Source organism: Bacillus rossius, chromosome 6, assembly GCF_032445375.1.
Source record: "Bacillus rossius redtenbacheri isolate Brsri chromosome 6, Brsri_v3, whole genome shotgun sequence".
Classification (NCBI taxonomy): Eukaryota; Metazoa; Arthropoda; class Insecta; order Phasmatodea; family Bacillidae; genus Bacillus; species Bacillus rossius.
This window is the reverse complement of record NC_086334.1, coordinates 64,908,331-64,929,082: the sequence shown is the minus strand read 5'-3', so window position 1 is coordinate 64,929,082 and position 20,752 is coordinate 64,908,331. Positions and strand designations below refer to the sequence as shown.

At 39.1% G+C, this 20,752-nt stretch overlaps 1 protein-coding gene across 2 annotated transcripts in view; it reads right to left on the bottom strand.

Annotated features, from left to right (window-relative positions):
• Window positions 1-4,247: 4,247 nt before the first annotated feature.
• Window positions 4,248-20,752, bottom strand: part of LOC134533266 (eukaryotic translation initiation factor 3 subunit C-like) — a 37,515-nt gene continuing 21,010 nt past the window's right edge. For both annotated transcript variants that reach the window (XM_063370707.1, XM_063370706.1), the window contains exon 2: window positions 4,248-7,208. In XM_063370707.1, coding sequence (XP_063226777.1) covers window positions 4,562-7,180 — 2,619 coding nt within the window. In that variant the 5' untranslated portion in view covers window positions 7,181-7,208 and the 3' untranslated portion in view covers window positions 4,248-4,561. The remainder of the gene's footprint in view (window positions 7,209-20,752) is intronic.

Sequence of the window (20,752 nt, the reverse complement as noted above, 5' to 3'; positions counted from 1 at the left end):
AATTTAAATTTTAAATATAAATCTATCAACATAAATTTCACATAAGTTAGCTAACTTTTGAATTCGTTAAAATTTCAGCAATGATGTGGTAACACGTTTAATAATTTTTTTTGCAGAATTCAAAAAAGCTGAACCTGCAATCGGCTTGTTACAATAATAGCATTACTGTATGAATTCTACTCAACTTGTTAGTAAATATAATACAATATATTTAATGAAACAGGGCTCACGCGTCTACCACTAAGTCAATTTTATAATTATCACATCACCATGTGCGGGACACTACAAATATGTACAACATATTATTATACAACATAATACATGCCGCACGTGATCTAGAACTCCTGAGCTGTGTCAACCGATTATAATTCAAGTGTTTGGTCTGGTATTGTGGAACAGGAGATTGGCAGTTTTGATGTTTCAGAGACATTTATTTTTTTTATATTTAAAAGTAAAAATTTATTCTGTATTGCACAGAAAATAAAGAAACATAGTCAGTGTATGAATTGACAACTTATGCACTTAAAAAGTACAGGCATAAAATAAATATTGTGTGCAAATAGAAACCGAGATACACAATAAATTATAAAATTATAAATGGAATTGGGTATACTGGCGCACCCTGCTCAGTGATAATTCGCAATGAGCTTCAACAATTAGTTATGAGTAACTTGACAGATAGCGTTGCTAAACCACGCGAACACTGCACTCTAATGTCGTTATGTAGGTACTACTTGAAAAATTCATATTCGAATAAAATCCGGATCGGACCATGTTTGACCAAACTACATGAATTCCATCGAAAAAAATTCGAAACTTTTCCGCATACAACTAACCCGACTTCCACCATACCCGGAATCTTCACTACACGGAAATGTGTCGAACCGGAATAGTGACTTCCGGGTCGGCACAAGTCCGTGCCAACTTGTGAGATTTAAATCTTGTATGGAATAGTGACTATTCCGATTCGACACAAATCCGTTTTTTGCCATTGCTTAGGCGGAATAGTCACTATTCTTTTCGACACAAATCCGCGTCCCCCATTCGAACAAGTTCTCTATGGAAATATGGTGCCAAACCATGGGAAGCCTACAACTCACATAGTTTCGGTTCCCTGCCACATTCGTGCAACTTCGGATTTCTCTCAAAAATTGAAATCAAAAAAATCGAAGGATTAGGTTAGGTTAGTCACAACATGCTTGTTTTCATTGGAAACTTCTGATTTAGCGGCTGAAGTGGTGTTAATACCAAAACGCAAAACTTCGGAAATTCTTGCAGGGAACCGAAATTACGTGAGTTGTAGGCTTCCCGCCAAACCATACACGACCAGATAAAAAAATTTTGTCCGGTGTAGCTGCATTTTTTGGGCAATCATAGAATCAGGAAACATAACTTTTAAATACAATGCATTTAGGTCCGCACTGCGAACTGACAATAACTATTAAAATACACCAAATGATCTCTGCATGAGTCACATTTTCATTCATCATAAACCAATTCATACCACGACTCTTGCCTAGATTTAACCTCACTTACAGCTGTAATGTTTTCTGATATATTTGTAACAACAGTAGCTGCTGGCGTAGAAGACTGCTGCGAAAATAAGTCAGGTGTAATCTCAGATCCACGTTGTGATTTATCAGCACAATTAAAAAATACGCCCAATGTGCATCCCGAACCTGAAAGCTTTGTTATCGATTTATGTTTCTTGCAATTTAAATTACTCCTCACTGCAGTCTTTCCCTTATTACTTAATGAAAAGGTTGTGTTGCACAAACTGCATGCCGCAGAGAATGGATTTTCTTTTACCGGGCGAAGCCATTCCTTAAACCGCTGATCAACAAGCCAGTCTTGTGAAAACTTGCGCTTATAATTGACATTCATTTTACAAGTCGCATGAAAAATGTACCTTCTATTCTACACAAACACACTGCAAAATACAAATAGAAGCCAACCATTTCAATAAGCCGCAAACATACTTTAGCCGATTAAATGTGAACACTGTTTGCTACACATAGTTAATTATTAAGGCCACTACAACCTGCTAGTTAAGAAAATATATTTGTCCGCGTGGGTGGCACAAATCAGCCGCAACGGAAAAACGACATATTAAGTAGTTACTACAATGGCACAGCCCGTGTAATTCATCGAAACAACCAAGCTTTACATACACACTCACCATTTAAAAAAAAACTGTAAACACTAAACAACATTCCATTCTAATCGCGACTGCGCAGTTGAGAGGCCCCGAAAGGCACATACAAGTGCGCATTGATACGGCCCGCATGGTGCATACATACCATGCCGCAAAATCCTGGCGCTACAAGTGCACGCTGGTTAACACGAAACACAAAAGTAAGTAAGCTAAGGTTTGTGAGGCACAGGACCAAATATCCATTATTTTTTATTTATGGGTATTATATTTTCTATACAAATCCTGTTGTTCCATGTATGTTGACACCCTGCAATTTAAAAGTATATTCAGATCGGCAAAAACAACCTCCCGGTTTTAAAGTAAAAATCCCTGAGATTTCCCTGATATTTCCAGGTGATAATGAAATCCCTGATAACATTTCCCAGTTCTTCCGGTGAGTGGCCACCCTGGTAAAGTACGCTTGTTAGTGGCTCTAGACAAGGAGACAGTGTTGACATACTTGCCAAAAGACTTTCTGCTAGTTTATGCATCTACAAATCCCTGCCAGTGTACCTACAACAGGACAAGGACAGTCAAGGCTGCTTGCCATGTACCGAGCGCGACAGAGGCATGTCTTCCGTGCCCGACACACTGCACATGAGATCATGGTGCTGGGAGCGACGAGAAGCGTGCAGCAGGATGTTCCTAAATGCTGTACTACCACGTACATCTAGATGCCGTCTCTCCAACCTTACAGAACCCTGACCTCACCAAGTCCAGTGCCGCAGCCTCGCTGAGTCAGCCCCCAGCTTCATGTGTGTTATCATGAATACTGATAATGACACTGTTTCTGTGCAATGTCCAGTGTTTTACATCCCAAAAGGACCACATAATTAAGATACTTGTAGTGACATCTGCGATCGGTGGTGACGAAGTCAGGACCGTGTGAGTGGACTGATCTAGACAGTCACAAAGTGATAATCGTAAACTGACTTACGAAATGCACGGACTGGTGGAATATGATGATGTGGGCAACGACCAAGTTAAATCTGTGCTTTCGGACATCGTCGACCTTATTGATGTTGTGTATGTTCTCGGACATGAACAAAAATGTACCGTGAGTAAACTGTGCAGTGCCAAAATAATTTATTTATGTAAACAAGGAAATTGTTCTTCCTTCAACACGGATCAAAATGTATGGAAACCAAATTCAAAAATTTGATAAATTTCATACAGGGTTTCACTTTGCACACTGTAATAGCTAGTTACTGAGGTTGTGGCTCTATTGCAATCCTTTCTATTAAGAGATCTAAACACGAGTTAAAAAAAATTATTTATTCTACTGTAAATGTGCAATCATGTTGTAAATAAAAAAATTAAATAACCTTATTTGTTTTATTCCTTTAATTTCACATTTAACAGTGCAAAGATATTTCTACTCTTTCAGAAAATATATTAAGTATTTTCATGTATATAAAAAATCTTAAGTTTTTTAATAATCCCGAAAAAAAATTGCCAATTAAAAAAAATTAAATGACAAGAGTATTAATCCAGAATTAAAACACACAGTTCAAAAAATTATACATACTCTAGCTAATGTCCAGCATTAGGAAGGAGGGAGTTGCCCTTACCCTAAAATTAAGCACTACGACACATTTTGCACTATGAAACTACCCGTGGGCAACACTTTACTCCAGCTAAACATCAACCAATCTGACTTACCTTGTGAATGCTCTCTGGATACATTATTTATGATTGCTTTTAATCATTAGCAAACAATTAACACCCCCCTAGCCAAAAAATTACAATCTTTTTGGTTTAAGAATAACTAGTCAAATTAAATTCAAACTTTAAATAAAAATGATTTTCATTCTAGAAAACATTAAGTACAGGTATTCAAATATATTAGTTATATATAGAAGTATGACATTCATTCAACAAATGAAATATTTTGTTGAACACAAACACATAAATTCAAAATTTTTCCAACTTAACTGAGTAGGCCTACATACAGAAATTAGCAAACTTTTTGTCAGTAGGTGCTAATATCAAAACACTACCTACCTACATTATTGAACCTATAGATAATTAACATTAATATAATACACATATATATTCATATATAAATTTATTCTTTTATTAAATAACAAAAATTTACTCAAAGTTTTAAATAAGAGAAACAAATGTTCACATGTTCAGAAAGTATACATCCATTTCTGCAAATTAAATATTTTACAATTTTAACACTTTCATTGTACAGACACTTCAACAGTTAATGAGAGGATATTAATATCATAACTACATACCTGATAGAAGTTTTAATTCAAGAAACAAATATATATTTTAAATCATTAGTTACATAAAACAAAACCTTGTACAAGCAAAAAAGCTTCCAATTTTGAAATGCAATAATTAAAAAAAAATGTTTTAATTCGAGGCATGGTAGTTCAGAGTCCCGCCGTCACGCTTTGTACGACTCCATTCCTGACCAGGCCAGTTTTGACGATCACGGTAGTTGCCTCCACGATAGAAATTGGCAGTTTTGAGTTCCAGAATTCTCTCGTTGGCTTCAAGAAAATAAGATATTTTATCAGCATACTGCTGAGCTAAGGCCTGGAGACTCGTCTGTGAACTGCGGTGCATGATCATCAACTGATTCGTGCCATCCACCGAGGCTGCCACCATTTCATCTGCTACCAACCTGTTGATATGGGCATACACCTCCCGTAGCTGAAGCTCAAACATGCCAGAGAGAGAATGCAGGGAGATGCTGTCGAACACGTGACCATAAGTCAGCAGAAAAGTTTCCAAGGATGCTTGCTTGATGAGCCTCACCAGTGTAGCGTGCATCTTCTCCACCTCGTGGAACATGAACCACACCTTCACGTTCATCTTTTCGTTGATGATGTAATTGGTACATGCACGCCAGTCGCCGTTCCTCAGAGACTTTGCAGCCGCGACCACGTGCTCGCGCATGGACTCAGGAGGACCATTCAAGGACTGGCGTTCGCTAGAGCGTAGCTGTTGGTAGAAAACCTTTGATATCATCCTGCGGCGACCATCGTACTCGTGTGCAGCCATGTAGGGCACCTCCAAGAGCATTGCAGAGACCAAATAAATGCACTCCAGAAGATCCAGGTTAAAGTGCATGTGGAAGGGCATTTGGCGTTGCTTCTCGACCACCTCGCGTTCCCTGCTACGCTCGTAGCCCCTCTGAATCACTATACCCTGGGCGAGCAGTTCCTTCATCTTCCCCGAGGAGACCAGTTCGACAAGACAGCTGTGCGCTTCTTCCACGTTACCCCGGCGGAATGCGCACAAGCCCAGCTGAGCCATGGTGCGATTGTACACTATCTGTGTAGCTGTGTCAGAGAACTGGATGGATTCCTGAAGGTGGGACATGAGAAACAGGTCCCGTGCCTCAAACCAGTTGTCGTGGAGGGCGTGGTGGTAAATTTGGTGCAGGATGGCATGAGCACGCAGGCGACCCACTTCGTCGTGAACGTAAATAAACTTGCACAGCTCGTCCATCAAATTAATGCTCGTGGCATAATCTACTGGTATCTCTCCTCTCTTCTGCTTCACAACATTCTCGTCATACTTGTAATACATGTGTTTGATTTTTATCAAGTAAAACCGACAAAGTTCTGGACCCGAATTGAATCTCAGTAAATACTTCTCCACTTTTTCAATAAGTTTAGTAACCGCTATTTCATCCTTTAGTCGAGTAACATATTCTTGACTATGTTGGTCACATTCTTTAAGCATCTTGAAAAATTCAGCATCAATCCGTTCCAAAACTGTGAGAATACAACCCCGGATTACATAAGGAGGCTTCTCGAATTCTTCTCTGTCATCAGGGATGTTTTCTTGAATGTGAATATCAGAAACAGACAACACCAAATCTAATGTCACATCAAATACATTTAACAGCTTTGACCAATGCTCTGGTTTCATGGCATCCAAAATCTTTGGGTTGTAGTCAAATAAAGACGATATAACTGCAAGTTTTATTTTGATGGAAACTACAACACCCAAGTTATTTGCTTCTGCTATGTTGAGAAGTTCATTAAATAGTTTGATTTGCTCAAGACGGTCAGTGCGCTTCTTACCACGAGCTGACAAGAATTCATGTAACTTATTAACCAGAACATCTGATGTTATTTCTTCATCTTTAGAAAACAAAGTTTCTCTTTCTATGTGTATACTAGCACCACCTTTGACAGTCTCCCATTCTCCATCACTTTGGTCATCTTCAGCCTTGTGCTGTTTGCGATCTTTATCCCTTTTCTGTTTTGCCTTGTCCTTCTTATCTTTTACTTCAACCTCTTTACCTGGCTTTCTAAAAAACTCATGCCTGCGATTAACGTACTGTTCGGAGTCACTGCTCTCTGATTCACAACTTGAAGAACCCCAATCTATGGAATCGTCACTTTCATCCCCAGACGACTTCTGTTGTACAGGTGCATCAGCAACTGTCAAATCAAAGTCAACCATTTTGTTTGACTGTGATTTTACTTCCAAATCTACATCAGACTCACTCTCTTCCCCATCTTCTTCGAATGACTCCTTGAATAGATTAATTTCAGCTTCAAATTCTTTGTTGTATTTTCGCAGCTTCTGCCGCAGGCATGCCAACGACTTTGAGTTTATCTTCGACATTCGTTTCCTTCCTTCCTGATCGGCCCACAGTGTGCTGACAAATAACTCCATTTCACTGAGGCAACGCAGATAGAATTTAGGAGTGCTTCCACTCTCCTCAACAATGAAGGGGACGGCCTTTGCATAAACACGTGTCAGATCCTCAAATGTAGACAGCATGCTGATCATGTCCTTGTTCTTCTTAAAGCTCCTGATATTCTTGATGAGGCCAGTGACCTCTTCATATCGTTTCTCCTTAATTGGTCGTGCCACACGTTTCACATCATCTTCATCGTCGCTCACTGCGAAGGCAACTACTGGTTTATGAGGACGAACTAATACTTCTTCTTCTTCAGAGGAAGTTTCACTGTCTGAATCAGAGCCTCTGGCAAAGAAACGGCTCATGATGAAACAGCTTCTGTGGAACTGTTACCTAAAAACAAAAAAAAAACAAAAATTGAATATTCCACCTGCATTAAATTACATTTTTATTAAATTTCATGCAGAAAATAATAAAATTCAGACATTAAATTGCTTGCCAGCCAATCAAAACAAAAATATGGTGGGTACATGAAAGGCTGGACTAATTTATGCAACTTTTTCAAGTAAACATATTTAGTTAATCAGTTATGTGCTTACATTGGAATAAAAACAAATGAAAACATTTCACACCATGAAGCTTTTAAAAGTAACCAATGCATATTTACACTTATCATGGTACAATAGTATAACAGTTACTGTTAACATATGGCATCATTTTTATCACTGTCAGTGTGCTAAAAGTGCATTATAAAAATTGTTTTAAAATAAGTTATATAAGTATAGAGGCCTGTCTGATCTGCAGACAAATTTTTTCTCGTTCTGTGCACTTGTCACGTTGGAGTTACTGCATTCGATATTGGCACTAATCTAGCACAGGTTTTAATGGTTGGTTGATAAAACTAAATGACAAAATGCTAAATTGTGTTTAATATGGTTGCCAAAACAACAGTAAAAGAACAAACGTGAATTACATGAAGCATACCGTTCCTTTTAAAACTGTAAATTGGCATAATTGAGTGTATTGGCAGAAATACAAATTTTGACAATGGTTATTGCACAAAGTAAAGTAGGTAGGATTAAATGAGTGGTCAACTTATGATTTTTAAATCAACTTTTCTTTAGAAAATGTTTTTCTTGGCCTAAACAGTTAAGAAAAATTTACTTTAAATAAAGGCACAAAATTTGAATTATGTTTTTATTTTAAATGGCTTTCTAAATTACAACCTTGTTAATAAAATTTATGTAGGAAACACTGTCACTGAATTATTAGTAATAATGTTTATAACATTTAATTTAGTTACCAAATATATCTTTTATTGCCAAATGAATACACACATATTTTTTGTCGTATTATTGGATGAATTTACAATAACTTTTGAAAAATTATAAACTGATCCCAAAGTTTTGGTTGGAAAAAGAATACTTGCTGTTAATTAAATTAGGTGTAAGTTTCTGTAATGGTCCATTGAAAGCATTAACAAAAATGGGTAAAATATAAATTTAAAGTGCTAATAATCATGCCTCAGAGTAGGTTTTGCTCTTTGTTTGAGTGTTTATTTTGGAATTTTCTGGTGTTGAAGCTCTTTAATAATAATAATAAATAATAATAATAATAATAATAATAATAATAATAATAACAACAACAACAACAATAATTGGTTTTGATTCATTATATTTCATGATTCTGTAAATAGTCAATGAGATATTTCAAGCATTTTAGCAGTACTTTTCTATTGGAATAGTATTTTGGGTTATGTTAGGTTAGCTACTTTTAAAATACTGTAAAGTCATTTGGATGGTTGGTTAGGTTCTGTTGGCTACATTAAAAAATACTGTTAAATCATGTGAATGGCAAGCTGGATTAGACTGTTACATTTCATTGGTAAGGTTATGTAAGCTGCATTTAAAATAGGTAAAGTAAAATAGTGTAAATGTTACGTTAGGTTAGCAACATTTTAAATACTTAACGGTGTTCTTCAGGATAAGTGTTCATCAAAAATATATTTTCGGGACTAAATGTTCTTATAGAGATAACAAGCTGCAAATAGAGAAGTTATAGTGACTCAGGTTACTTGTCGTCCCCACCTTCTAAGTAGTTTATTAATGATTTATTGTGTTTATATAAACAGAAATGATACTTTTCTTGCAAAAATCATATTTATCCTAGAGCACAGACTCCTTGTGTAATTGAGTGACAAGATTGGAATATTTTATAATTGTATTTATAAAATATTTTTTGCAGAAAATAAGTTCACTATTTATAAAATATCTCGCTTAAATATCTTAAGTGACGTGTTAACTTATGATGGCCAAATTTGGGCGTCTTAAGATGTGAAGAAATGTCATAATATTAATGTGTCATAAAGAGATTGGTAATTAACATTTAGCTGTTCATGTCTTTCTAGGTATAGATGATTGACTGCAGCATGTGATAACGACATAACCTAATGAGATAAGGAATAATGCTATCTGGTCAGATAGTGTAAATATCTATGTTACTAATATGCTGCCGAGAGTAATGAATAATTCTTAGTAGAAATGTTCACAATTTAGCATACATGCACAAAAGGACTGTCTGAAGCAGTAGCAGGTTTATTTACCAGCAGGCTGAGTGACAAACCTATGGCGACAAATTTTAGGGGTGGCAAATTTGGGGACAGAATTTTTTTTATGTCTTACAGAAATTTTAAAAAAAAGAAAGACTGTGTGTACAGATTATACGTGTCAAAAGTGAAACTTCTTTTGTAATTTAAATTTAAAATTTGTAAGTCTGAATTAATATTAACAGATAGATGTCACAGACTGAGAGAATGATAAAGAGTGGAATAGTTTATGTCTTCAGATTTTTATGTTTGTATTTAAAGCATTTAAATGAGAAAAAATTGCATAAAATAAGAGCTATAATTTTTTGATTTTGGTCATGGCAAAATTTGGGAAATTCTACTATAGATTTGTATGGACACACTGTAGCTGCAACTGATGCATTATCTTACTTTAAAAACAAAAGAAAAACCGCCTTTGTTGATTGCGCCCTACAATTTTTAATACGTATTAATAATTCCCTGGCACATTTTTCTGGTTGTTTGCTGTAATTTTTCAAAGTGTTTCGTGGATTGTATGAATAACTTCATAACAAAACATCACTGGTGCATACAAATTTATAGTAGGTAAGTAATCATAATATTTTTAACTAAATCATAATTAACGAATCAATAAGATGTAATTTTGATTTTTTTGTTTCATTATACTTAAATAAATGTCTCGTACTTTCAGTTCTTGGTTGAGAAAATTGTTGGAATGAGTGATGGAAGAAAACTACTTAGTGGAGCTGAGTATAAAAATAAGGCCACAATGAAAAAAAAAAAAAAAAGAAGAACAAGAACAGGTTAGCCAAAACATGTTGAAAATTGACAGTTTTTTTTACAAGTTGAAGTGGAAGTAGTGTTGAAAAACCAGGAACTTCGATAACATACACTAGAAACGATCGAACTGATTTGAACCCTGCGGTCCAGCAACAAAAGTCATCTGTTGAACAATCTACTTTTGAAAAAACTGATATTCATGTTTTTGACAAAGAGGTGGTAGAGGAATCATCAATAAGAATAACAATTGAAGATGCATCTCTGAACCAGACGCTAAGTAATGATCAAGTGCAAATAACAGTACATCTTAACAAAGATCCAGCTTTATGGGAAATCAACGATACCTTAAGTGAGATTATCACAAGGTGCGGTTTTGATAAAAACAAGTCTTGTGACTTCTCTAAAAGTGAAAAAAAAAATACATGCTGATCAGTGCTGTTTCTAGCCAGTAAGTATCTTCCAAAGGAAAATGAAAAATAATGAAGTAAATGACAGAAATTGGCTGGTTTATTCTGAAAGTAAAAGATCTGTATATTGCGGGACCTGTTTAGCATTTGGTCCATTGGAGAATATGACTCAGGTTGAGAACAAAGGATTTAATGACTGGAAAAATGCAGAACACCAAGTAGCTCAGCATGAAAACTCTGCGTGTCATAAATATAGTAATTATTAGTTTGAAAGTTAGAAATGAAATTGATGGCCGAATCGACAATTTACTGCATGTCCAGATTCATGAAGAAATTACTTATTGAAGAAACATTTTGAAGAAAGTTGTTGCCATAGTGAAACGATTGTGTTCAAGAAGCCTCGCTTTCAGAGTAAAAAATGAAAAGTTTGGTGATCCGCATAATGGAAATTATTGTATGATTTAGGAACTGCTAGTTGAATTCAACCCTTTTTTAGCCAGTCATATTGAACGATTTGGAAATCAAGGTTCTGGAAGTATTACATAGTTACTTATCAAAGACCGTTTGTGATCAGTTTATTTTTTTTAATGGGTCATAAAGTCTTAAAACAGATTGGAAGTAAGATAATGAGGGCAAAATATTTTTCCTTAATCATTGATTCAACACCAAGTATAGCACATGTGGACCAACTTACCTTCATCATTAGATACGTTTTGGAAACAGGCAAAAGGTGTGAAAGATTTCTCAAGTTTTTGTCCTCAGTGGGGCATAAAGCTCTTCTGCCATTATTTCAGAAATCAAAACACTGAGCATAAATATTGAAGACTGTTGTGGACAATCATATGATAATGCCGCAAACATGCCTGGTGTGTACAATGGCTTACAGGCTAAAATTTGAAGACAAGCACCATTTGCTTTTTTCATTCCTTGCTCTGCCCTCTTTAAATTTAATGGTGAGATTGCAGCTTCTGAATATTGCACAGAAGCTTGTTGCTTTTTTATGTTGCTTCAAGAAATCAATTTTTTTGTGAGTATGACACAACACTAGCAAAAATTAATTACAGATATCGGGGAAAAAGAAAATGCTAAAGAGAGTAAATCTGACATGTTGGTCAGCTAGAGGACACACGTAGAAGTTTGAGAGATTCTTGGCACGAAAACTTTAAAACTTTGGAATCAATCAAGGATGATTGTACCAAAAAGCCTGTAAACCGAAACAAAGTGGCGGGAAAACTTTTAAATTTAGAAAAACTGGAAACGGCGGTAATGGTTGTTGTGTGGAATTTTTTTTAAAATAATAAACAAAGTGAATGTTTAAATTTAGGCTTCTACCGTAGATTTTATCACTGTTGCTGATATTTATGAATCTCTTTTTAAGTTTTTCGTAGCTGAATGGGAAATTTGAAATATTTTGAAGAAAAGGCGGTGAAATTAAGCATCTCGAAGAAGTATAAAAAATACTCGATAAAAAGACAACCAAAAAAAAAAAAAAAATTATAATGAAACATCCGATGAAAAAATGAGAATGACTGAGAGTGATACTTTTGGGGTTAACACTTTTCTCATCCTCATTGATAAACTCGTATCTGAATTAGAAAAGCGGCAGGAGGCCTACAACAGTTTCAATGAAAAGTTTTGATTTCTCACAAAAATGAGTGAATGGTCACTAACAACGTAACAACCCTTATGGAAAAAGTTCTTTCCTTGGAATAAAATGTATCCCAATGACTTAGGAACTTAGTTTAAGAATGCATACACTTTTAAAGATATATGTTTTTGGTGAAACCAGATTCTGGATCATTGAAAAGTGTATCTCTGTTCCTGCGAAAACAGAATTTGCGAAATGTGTATCCAAACTTGGACATAGCAGTTTGCATGGCTCTATGAACACCAGCGAAAAATTATCTAACATTTACCTGAAGGCAAGAAAAACTAAACTCCTTGGCTCTTTTGTGCACAGAGTCAGAACTAATGAACAAGATTTCATACGACATAATTGATGATTTTGCTAATAGAAAATTTGCAAAAAGGTATTGTAAAACTTTCATAATGTATTTAATTGGATTTCATAGTCACCATCAGCCGGATTGTTGCTAAATAATTCAATATACAATATTTTAAACTGTAAACAAGCTCAATTATTTAATTACGTTTACCAAATGTATGCTATTGTGTAAGTAGTATTAAGACATACCTTACCCCGCCTTATAAGTAGTCATAATTTTTATTAGCTCAGAAATATACCTAAAAACTATTTCTTGTGCAATCTTAATTAAATTGTGGGTTGTAAAAATAATATAGGAACTGTCACATCAATCCCCTAGTATCAAATTGTAGAGTTTGGTAAGGGCTGCAAAATTTGAGTAGCCTACTGGCAGAACAACGTAAATCTGCCACTGGCGGAAATTATATAATTTTCCGACACCAAATAATTTTTATTTTTGAAGTTTTTTATGTGCGTCCACTTCAGACCGAATTTTGAGCCAGCCGAGGTGGTCTGGTGTGTGACAACTTTGCCATTTTACCTCAACAAGTTAAATGTGGCAACCTGCCTTTCTATTAGCAAAAGTAATACCTTGTTTAACAACAATTAAAATTAGATTATTGCTAACTATTATCTTCTATAGGTACCTAACAAGACTAAGACAAATAGAAGTGATTAGCAATGTGCTCATATTCCAACTGTAAGGATACTTTGCAGCAGCATTCAAATAATATTTATTTGCACGATGCCAAAACACACACACACAGACACAAATATATATATATGGTCAAACTATTTTATAAAATATTTCATTACATATATATGTATATGATAAAGGATGCTACTTTTTGATTTATTTTACTGAATGAGAACACATTTTCAAAATCTTCCCATTTAGTTAGTTATTTTACCACAGGCTACTACTGATAAGATTGATTACTTTCACTTTAAATGTTTAAGAAAGAAACTTACAAATAAAAAGTTCATACATTCTCAGCAAACAACAAAATAATATTCAAAGATGTTTTGTAAGACTTATACACATAGTTATTTTAAGTATAGAAAAATATATGAGGAAAGTTTTAGCATTCATAGTTGTTCTAATAGAGTTATTTTGTATGTGCTGAGTTTCTATCTGAACTCGAAAAAATGCCTTGTCCAAAACCATGATACTTTTCTAACTGCACAGTTGATACAACTAAACTCAGCTGGCTAAGACATATTTCCAACATGTCACAGTGCAAGAAGTATTTCTCATAAAAAATAAGGTATTTTGCTAAAATATACTTAATGGCGTGCTCCCATTCGCAACAAGCAAAAATCAGCTTGAAAAGTGTAGGAAAAAAGCGGGTTGTCTGTAAAGTTGGTTTACGGACGATAATTTTACGTGATAACATCATAAGAAAACATTGATGATAAATTGCATACTTTTTAATTTTCAAATATTATTTACAGTTTTTGCAAATTTAATTTAAATAATTTGTTTAAAAATAATCACAAACAATTAGTTACCTATAGAAATAAACCAAAACCAAATCAATGTCAATAAATTAATTTGAAATGACGAAATTGAACAAAAAAATCAAATTTTTTAAATTTCAGCTTTTAAAAAGCCCGCCTTAACCTGTTTGATATTACAGAAGATTTTCTCGCACGGTGGTTGGCCGGTTCTTGCACGCTCGGCTCAGGCAGAACGTGACAATGAGTCATGCTTTTTCGTGCGTGCAGCCGGCGTTCATCGATTTATAAGACGTTATCACGTCAAAAATAGCATACTTTCATTTTCCTCAAACTTACAGCTGAGTACACAGCACTGCTTGTAAGAATTTCCTTTAAAAGGATCAAGTCTGCACAGTTGCAAGCTAGAATCCACGAATAAAATCTTGTACAAAATATTGCTGTGTGTGCAGAAAACTTTTCACCTGTTATAAAATATTACCTACCATGCTGTTTGGCAAATGAGTGAGAAGAGGTGATGTGATGTCCTTAATTAAGCCTTTTCCAAGAAATATAGCAAATAAGCAAAATATGTTTCATTTGACACTAGTTTTAATAGACTTCAATTAGAAAGTTTCACAACTTAAATTTTTTTTTTAGTTTTTTAAACTATCTTGCAAGAGCACATGTAAAAATGTGAGGTCACTGCAAATGGCAGAAACTGAAAATGAGAAAGAGTAAATGCTTATCAACTGCCCACTGCAGTGTTACTATGAGACATATTATTGCGCTAACTTAAATTGTTATTGACACACACTTGAAAACCAGTTACTAAAGAGTGATTGTTCTTATAATCAAGTACGAAAAATTTTAATAAGTGTGTAACAGTGCATGAAGTGGTATGTAGGATAGTGGCTCAATAACATAGGTATCAGTACACTGCATAATAGCAGGAAAGCAAAAATTATACATGAATGAAAAAAACTAGTAAGCACAGAATTAACAGGAGCAGCAATTCAATGTGCTACTACACAAACCTAGCAGTGAGAAAGATGTAAGACAAGAAATGGAAGATAGATGATGCTACAAGGAACTGTAAATGAACCAAGGAGAACAGGAAATGTGGCAGTGATCGCAAGGTGGAGCGACAGACAGCAATCACTTCGCTGACCATAAACCAAAGTTGTATAAGTAGTCAATGGCGGTGGATTAGGCTTCAGAGTACTTAACAGTCTCCTTGAGAGAAATTCATACAGCTTGTTAAAAGCAGGGGCATATGCAGGTGGCGGGTGGATGGGCGAATGTGGGATATAGTCCCCCCCCCCCCCCCCCAGCAAATCTTAAAAAATAGATCACTACCAACAAAAGGAAATAGTTTTAAAGCAAACAGTGAGCAAAGTGTTTCTAGCCTCCCCAATCCACCAACACAAAACTAATTCTACATACGCTACTGGTTAAGAGCATGACCACTAAAGTTACAAAGCAAATAATTTAAACGAAGATTGAACTTAAATACTAAAAGTAGTAAAAAATGTTGTTTCTTAGCATCCTATCTAATCTGATCCATTGTGATTACCTTGATAACGTGAAAGTTGACTAAGCCGTCAGTGCCACCATTGCGCGCGGAAGATCATCAGTGCAACAGCCTGTTCCTTATCTCTACATTGTAGCACCTGGCCATGAGTCACACGGTGCCGAAGGCTGCCGGGGATGTCCGCAAACAGCTGCCCCCCCCCCCCCCCCCCCCCCCACAGTGTCGGTCTCTGCCGGACTGGGCAATTACGGCTCTAGCGCTATCGCACGGTAACTGAGCATGCGGAGAAGCCGAAACGATTCTTCATATTTATCGTCCGGAAAATAAGTATGTACTATTAATATAAAATTGTTAACATGAATTCATTAAGACGTGTGTGTAAACCAGCAGCATTAAATTGTATCAAGACACACAAAAAAAAGTTCTAAAAATTCGTTGGTAACGCAATAAAAAAAGGGGAGGGGGAGGAAACTGCGACGTTTATGATATTACAAATATAATAATATGATAATTGAAACTTGCGTGTCCGGACACTATAAATCTAGTCGGTGGCCGGTTCCACGCTCGCGCCCTTGTCTTTAGTATCTTATTTTTATTTTACATAATCCAACAGATGCAGTTAAATCAGAGAGGTGAAAACAGAAGTGGCGACCTAGTAGGTACATACATATACTATTAACGAAAAGTGAGACTTTTACAGAGGTTACTGCGAACATGCAAACTTTCTCAGCTAAATGCTGAATATTGTGATGTGATAGACAAAACAAACAGATTCTTGTATCATAAGAACAGATATTAAAGAATAATTCACCAATTACGAATTTTCAAAGTATTTCAGATGTTAAAGACTGAATGTTTTCTGAGGTACCTACCAAAAGAAGCCTTACCTAATCTTGAACAGTGTGTACATACTTGTCTAAAGTGTATCAGTAACACGTACCTATTTACTGTCTCTAAGTCCTGCTGAGCACGAATTATATACATTCTGCCTATGCTGGGTGTTCTCAGCCGTGCGATCGTGGATCTAATGAGTTTTGAATCAGCCGGCCCAGCCACGTGTGACGTTATATACGGAACGTTGCATCAGCCGCTTTCGTTATCCGCGCACTGGTAAGTACCATCACCGGCAGAGTTGCCAACTGGGTCTTTATAAAGTCACTAAATAGTTACAGTAACTTTAAAATCAGTTATTTTAAATTTAAAAGTCTTTCTTAAAACTAAACATCGTACATTAGTGTATTATTTATTTTCTTACAATGGTTTTAGGCTAAAATAATACATTTACTAATCAACATTACAATACCTCAATTAGTTATTTTCAGCACAATAAATTTTGAATAATTTTTATTTATAACTGGATTGTTATAAGGTAATTGCTAACATGTATAACTGTAGTTAGTTTTATTTCTTATGTATTTATTTGTTGCAAAACTTCTTTTTGTGGTGCTCTAATTTCACTAGTTACTATTAAGGAATTATATATTTATACTGACGTCGACCCAGAGGCCACCCTAGCTCCTGCAGGCCGTTATGACGCGTCACCGCCTTCTTCTGTGCGCGGGCGTGTGCGGGAGCCAGTGGTGCCACCTTCAATAAACCAGTGTCCCTCCGACGTAGTTTTTTATGTATATTTTCTTTTCTTTCAGCAGGACATAATTTTTATTGTAAAAACTTTAATATCGTCCATCATGTATAATTTAAATTAGAAGGGTAAATAACATGTATTTTATTATGCACGGGGTGAACAAGTCGCGGGTTCCCGTCCACGAGGACGTGAGGGGCGGGACGAGACGTGCGCGGGGAGGGGGTCGGCGCGAGGGGAGTCGGCAGTTGTGTCTGGAGAACCGCGGTGCAGAGACGTGACGGCCGCGAGCTCTTGCGAAGACGAGTGAAACGGGTGAGCATAGAGACCTCCGGGCTTAACCAGAGTGACGCGGGGAATAGATCAGCAACAGTCTTAGAGTCGTGTCAGGCAGTTCGGAACTATGGAGATTAGTATGTCAACTATTGCCAAGGGGTCGCCTTATCGTAGATAGTTAGTTTTTTTTTTATTAGCGTTTCTTAATTTTTTCCTTTCCTCTCGTATGTATATATATGTATATATGTATATATATATATATATATATATATATATATATATATATATATATATATATCTTTATTCGCTTGTATAGTCGTGCATTGCCTAGGATAAAATAGTACCTTTGTGTCATGGACGAGACCTCGCCATATTAATGGGACAGTTCAGAAACTGTGTCCGCAGGTAGTGCTTGCCTGAAGTCGCCATAGGACAGGAAATCAAAGCCTTGCCGGTTTGGGACAAACGCCATCAGTTAGCGCCGCGACGCCGTCACCTACTACTTCCCACATAGGCGGCCGTGTAAGGGGAAATTCTCGTGTAGTCAGGCCTCACCTAAGAACGGTCGTAGGCGGGAACCGCGACAGCCCCGTGCCAGTGCAAATCAAATAGTGGCCAATAAAAAGAGTGAGTGCCACGAAACCCTATGTAGTTTCATTATTAGCCGGCTAGATCCTCTTAACTGCCACGCGGCCCGAAACCCACCCCCAACTGAGCTAGCCCAAGAACCTACACAACCAATAAGGGGATCAGCCCGCTCGGCGACAAGTGGCGTCCAACTAGGTGGCAATGCATTTTCAAACTTTCAAATTTTCAAAACTTTCAAATTTTTCAAAACTTTCAAACCATCGAAATTTTGTCTCAAAGGGCGTAATTTGGCAAAGAGTGCGGGTTGCCAAGAACACGGACAAAGTGGGCGGAAAGGACATCACGGACATTATACGGACTGGAGTAGCGTGCGACGTACCGTGAGTTGCGTCACGCGAACGGCGCGGGAGCTGCCTGGCGCGGCGGAGCGACGGATGCAGGCGGAAGGAGCGGCGCGGGGAAGAGATAAGGAGACGCATCCTCGCCGGGATCAGGTTCACGCGGGAGAGAGATAAGGCGGCGCGACCCACGCCGGGCTCGAATTCGCGCGGTATCGCGCTGCGGCTTATCGTGCGCCGAGAGGCGAGTTCGCCGACCGAGCCGAGAAGGATCGGATAACCAAGTGAAGCCGTGTGACGACTGGAAAAATGGAGGGACTGGAGGAGACAAAGGCGAGGGTGATGGACACGTGTGTGGGGTGTGGACTTCCGTTCAGGGGGAAACATGGACGGGACCTTTCGTGCGAATGCCCATGGGGACTAGCGGACGTGAAGAGTAGCGGGGAGAGTAATGACAGACAATCGGGGAGTCATTTACCGGGCCACCGCGACGAGGGCGTTAGAGAGCCCATAGGTCATGGTCATCCGAGTACAGTGATGCGAGTGGTCGAGGTGGCTAGCCCATTACCGGAGTTTGCGGGAGAACCGCACGAAGATCCGAGTGCGTTTGTAGCCGCGTGTGTGGACAGGCTTAGGGGAGTGCCACGAAGGGACTGGGTGACGAGAGTGTGTGGCCAGTTACGGGGCCGGGCGGCGAAATGGTGGACGGACACGGGGGACTATCTATCCGAGTGGGGAGAATTCGAGCGAGCACTAGAGAGGCGGTTCAACGGACCACTGGCACGAGCCGAGTGTCAGCGACAACTTTACAGTGTACCACAGGCCACAGGGGAGAGCGCCGAATCATTTATCTATAGGAAGGTGCGGTTGCACCGGCGAGTGGGGCCGGAGAGAACAGTGAGCGAGGTCATGCCCGTAATATGCGAACAGTTGTTGCCGTCGCTACGCCCTTTTCTGCGACGGGCCGTGGACCTAGAGGTATCCGAGTTCGTGGAGCTGGCCCGGGAGACTGAAATGGACTTGGCAGCAAGTAGGAGGGAACTCTGGGCAAGAGGGTCACGACGGGAGCCGAGGATGACACCAGTGATGTCACAAGAGACTGTGGCACCCGAGGACGCAATGACAGTGGTCCGATACAGGGGCGGGACCACACCACAAGGGCAGAGGACGACAGGGGGACCCACGTGGGGGACCAGAACACGGTCAGAGGAGCGGAGTACGAATCAGCGGACGAGTGACAACCGTCCACCCAGGTGTCAGTATTGCCGCAGCCCGGAGTATCACTGGCACGCGGAGTGTCCAACCAAGGCGGAGTTGTGGAGGAAGATGGAAAGGGAAGGACGCCATCCGGGAAACGGACAATAGGGGGCAGGGACAGAGTCAGCCACTGCCTCCTAGATACAAACCCGGACAACATGACAGAAAAGACCTCACCGAGCCCGAGGACGAGTCAGCCCGACGACGCCCGCCATGACACCAGCCACATGGACGAGAGGAACACAGGGACGTCGCCTACCAAAAGTGACAGCCCCACTGGGCAGCTCGGAAGAGACACGAGGGACCACGGGAACCGCAGCACGGACGCCACAGCAGACGGGGGAGCCAGTAGCAGTCCAACAGCAGGGGACAGGTCACCACCAGAGGAGCAGGGGGCTCCTCCAGCACAGCTGGGACAGCTGGGCGCGGACCAGGCGGCGCTGCTGCGGGTGCCAGTGCTCCTGAACGGCCGTCCCGTCCACGCATTGGTGGACACGGCGGCGACCCACTCCTTTGTTGCCGCCCACCTGGTGCCGGACGAGGACTTGGAGCCACACGAGGACGAGGTGCAACTGGCAACGGAGGGGACAAGCGCGTCCACGTCTGGACGCGCACAGGTAACCATCCGTGTTCGTGACTTATCCAGTCGGACTAGCGCCCTGGTGATGCGTGGACTGCGGGAGGAGTTGATCCTGGGCCTGCCTTGGCTGGTCCAGGAGGACGCCGCCATTGACATCAAGGACAGTAAGTTGCACGTGGGCCGTCAGGGGCGCCGAACGCTGTACGGCGTGGGCCGGGCGGGCCCTGTTCCTCCCTCACCACAGATCCAGCTGGCAGACCTCACTCACGACGTGCCACCAAATTACACAGGGTTGTTCGAGGGCGTGTTGTCACAGCAACCGTTAGTGTTCGCGGCCACAGACATGCTGCGGCGGACAACGGTGACGGAACATGCCATCCCTACAAAGCCACACAGTCCCATATACGTAAAGCCGCGTGAGTTTGGACTCAAAGACCGTCAGGTAGTGCAGGAACAGATAACCGAAATGCTCCGGAACGGAGTAATAGAAGCTAGCGAATCTCCGTAAAATAGCCAAATCGTCATGGCTAAGAAGAAGGACGGGACCTTGAGGTTCTGTGTGAACTTCAAACCCGTGAACTCTGTCACCA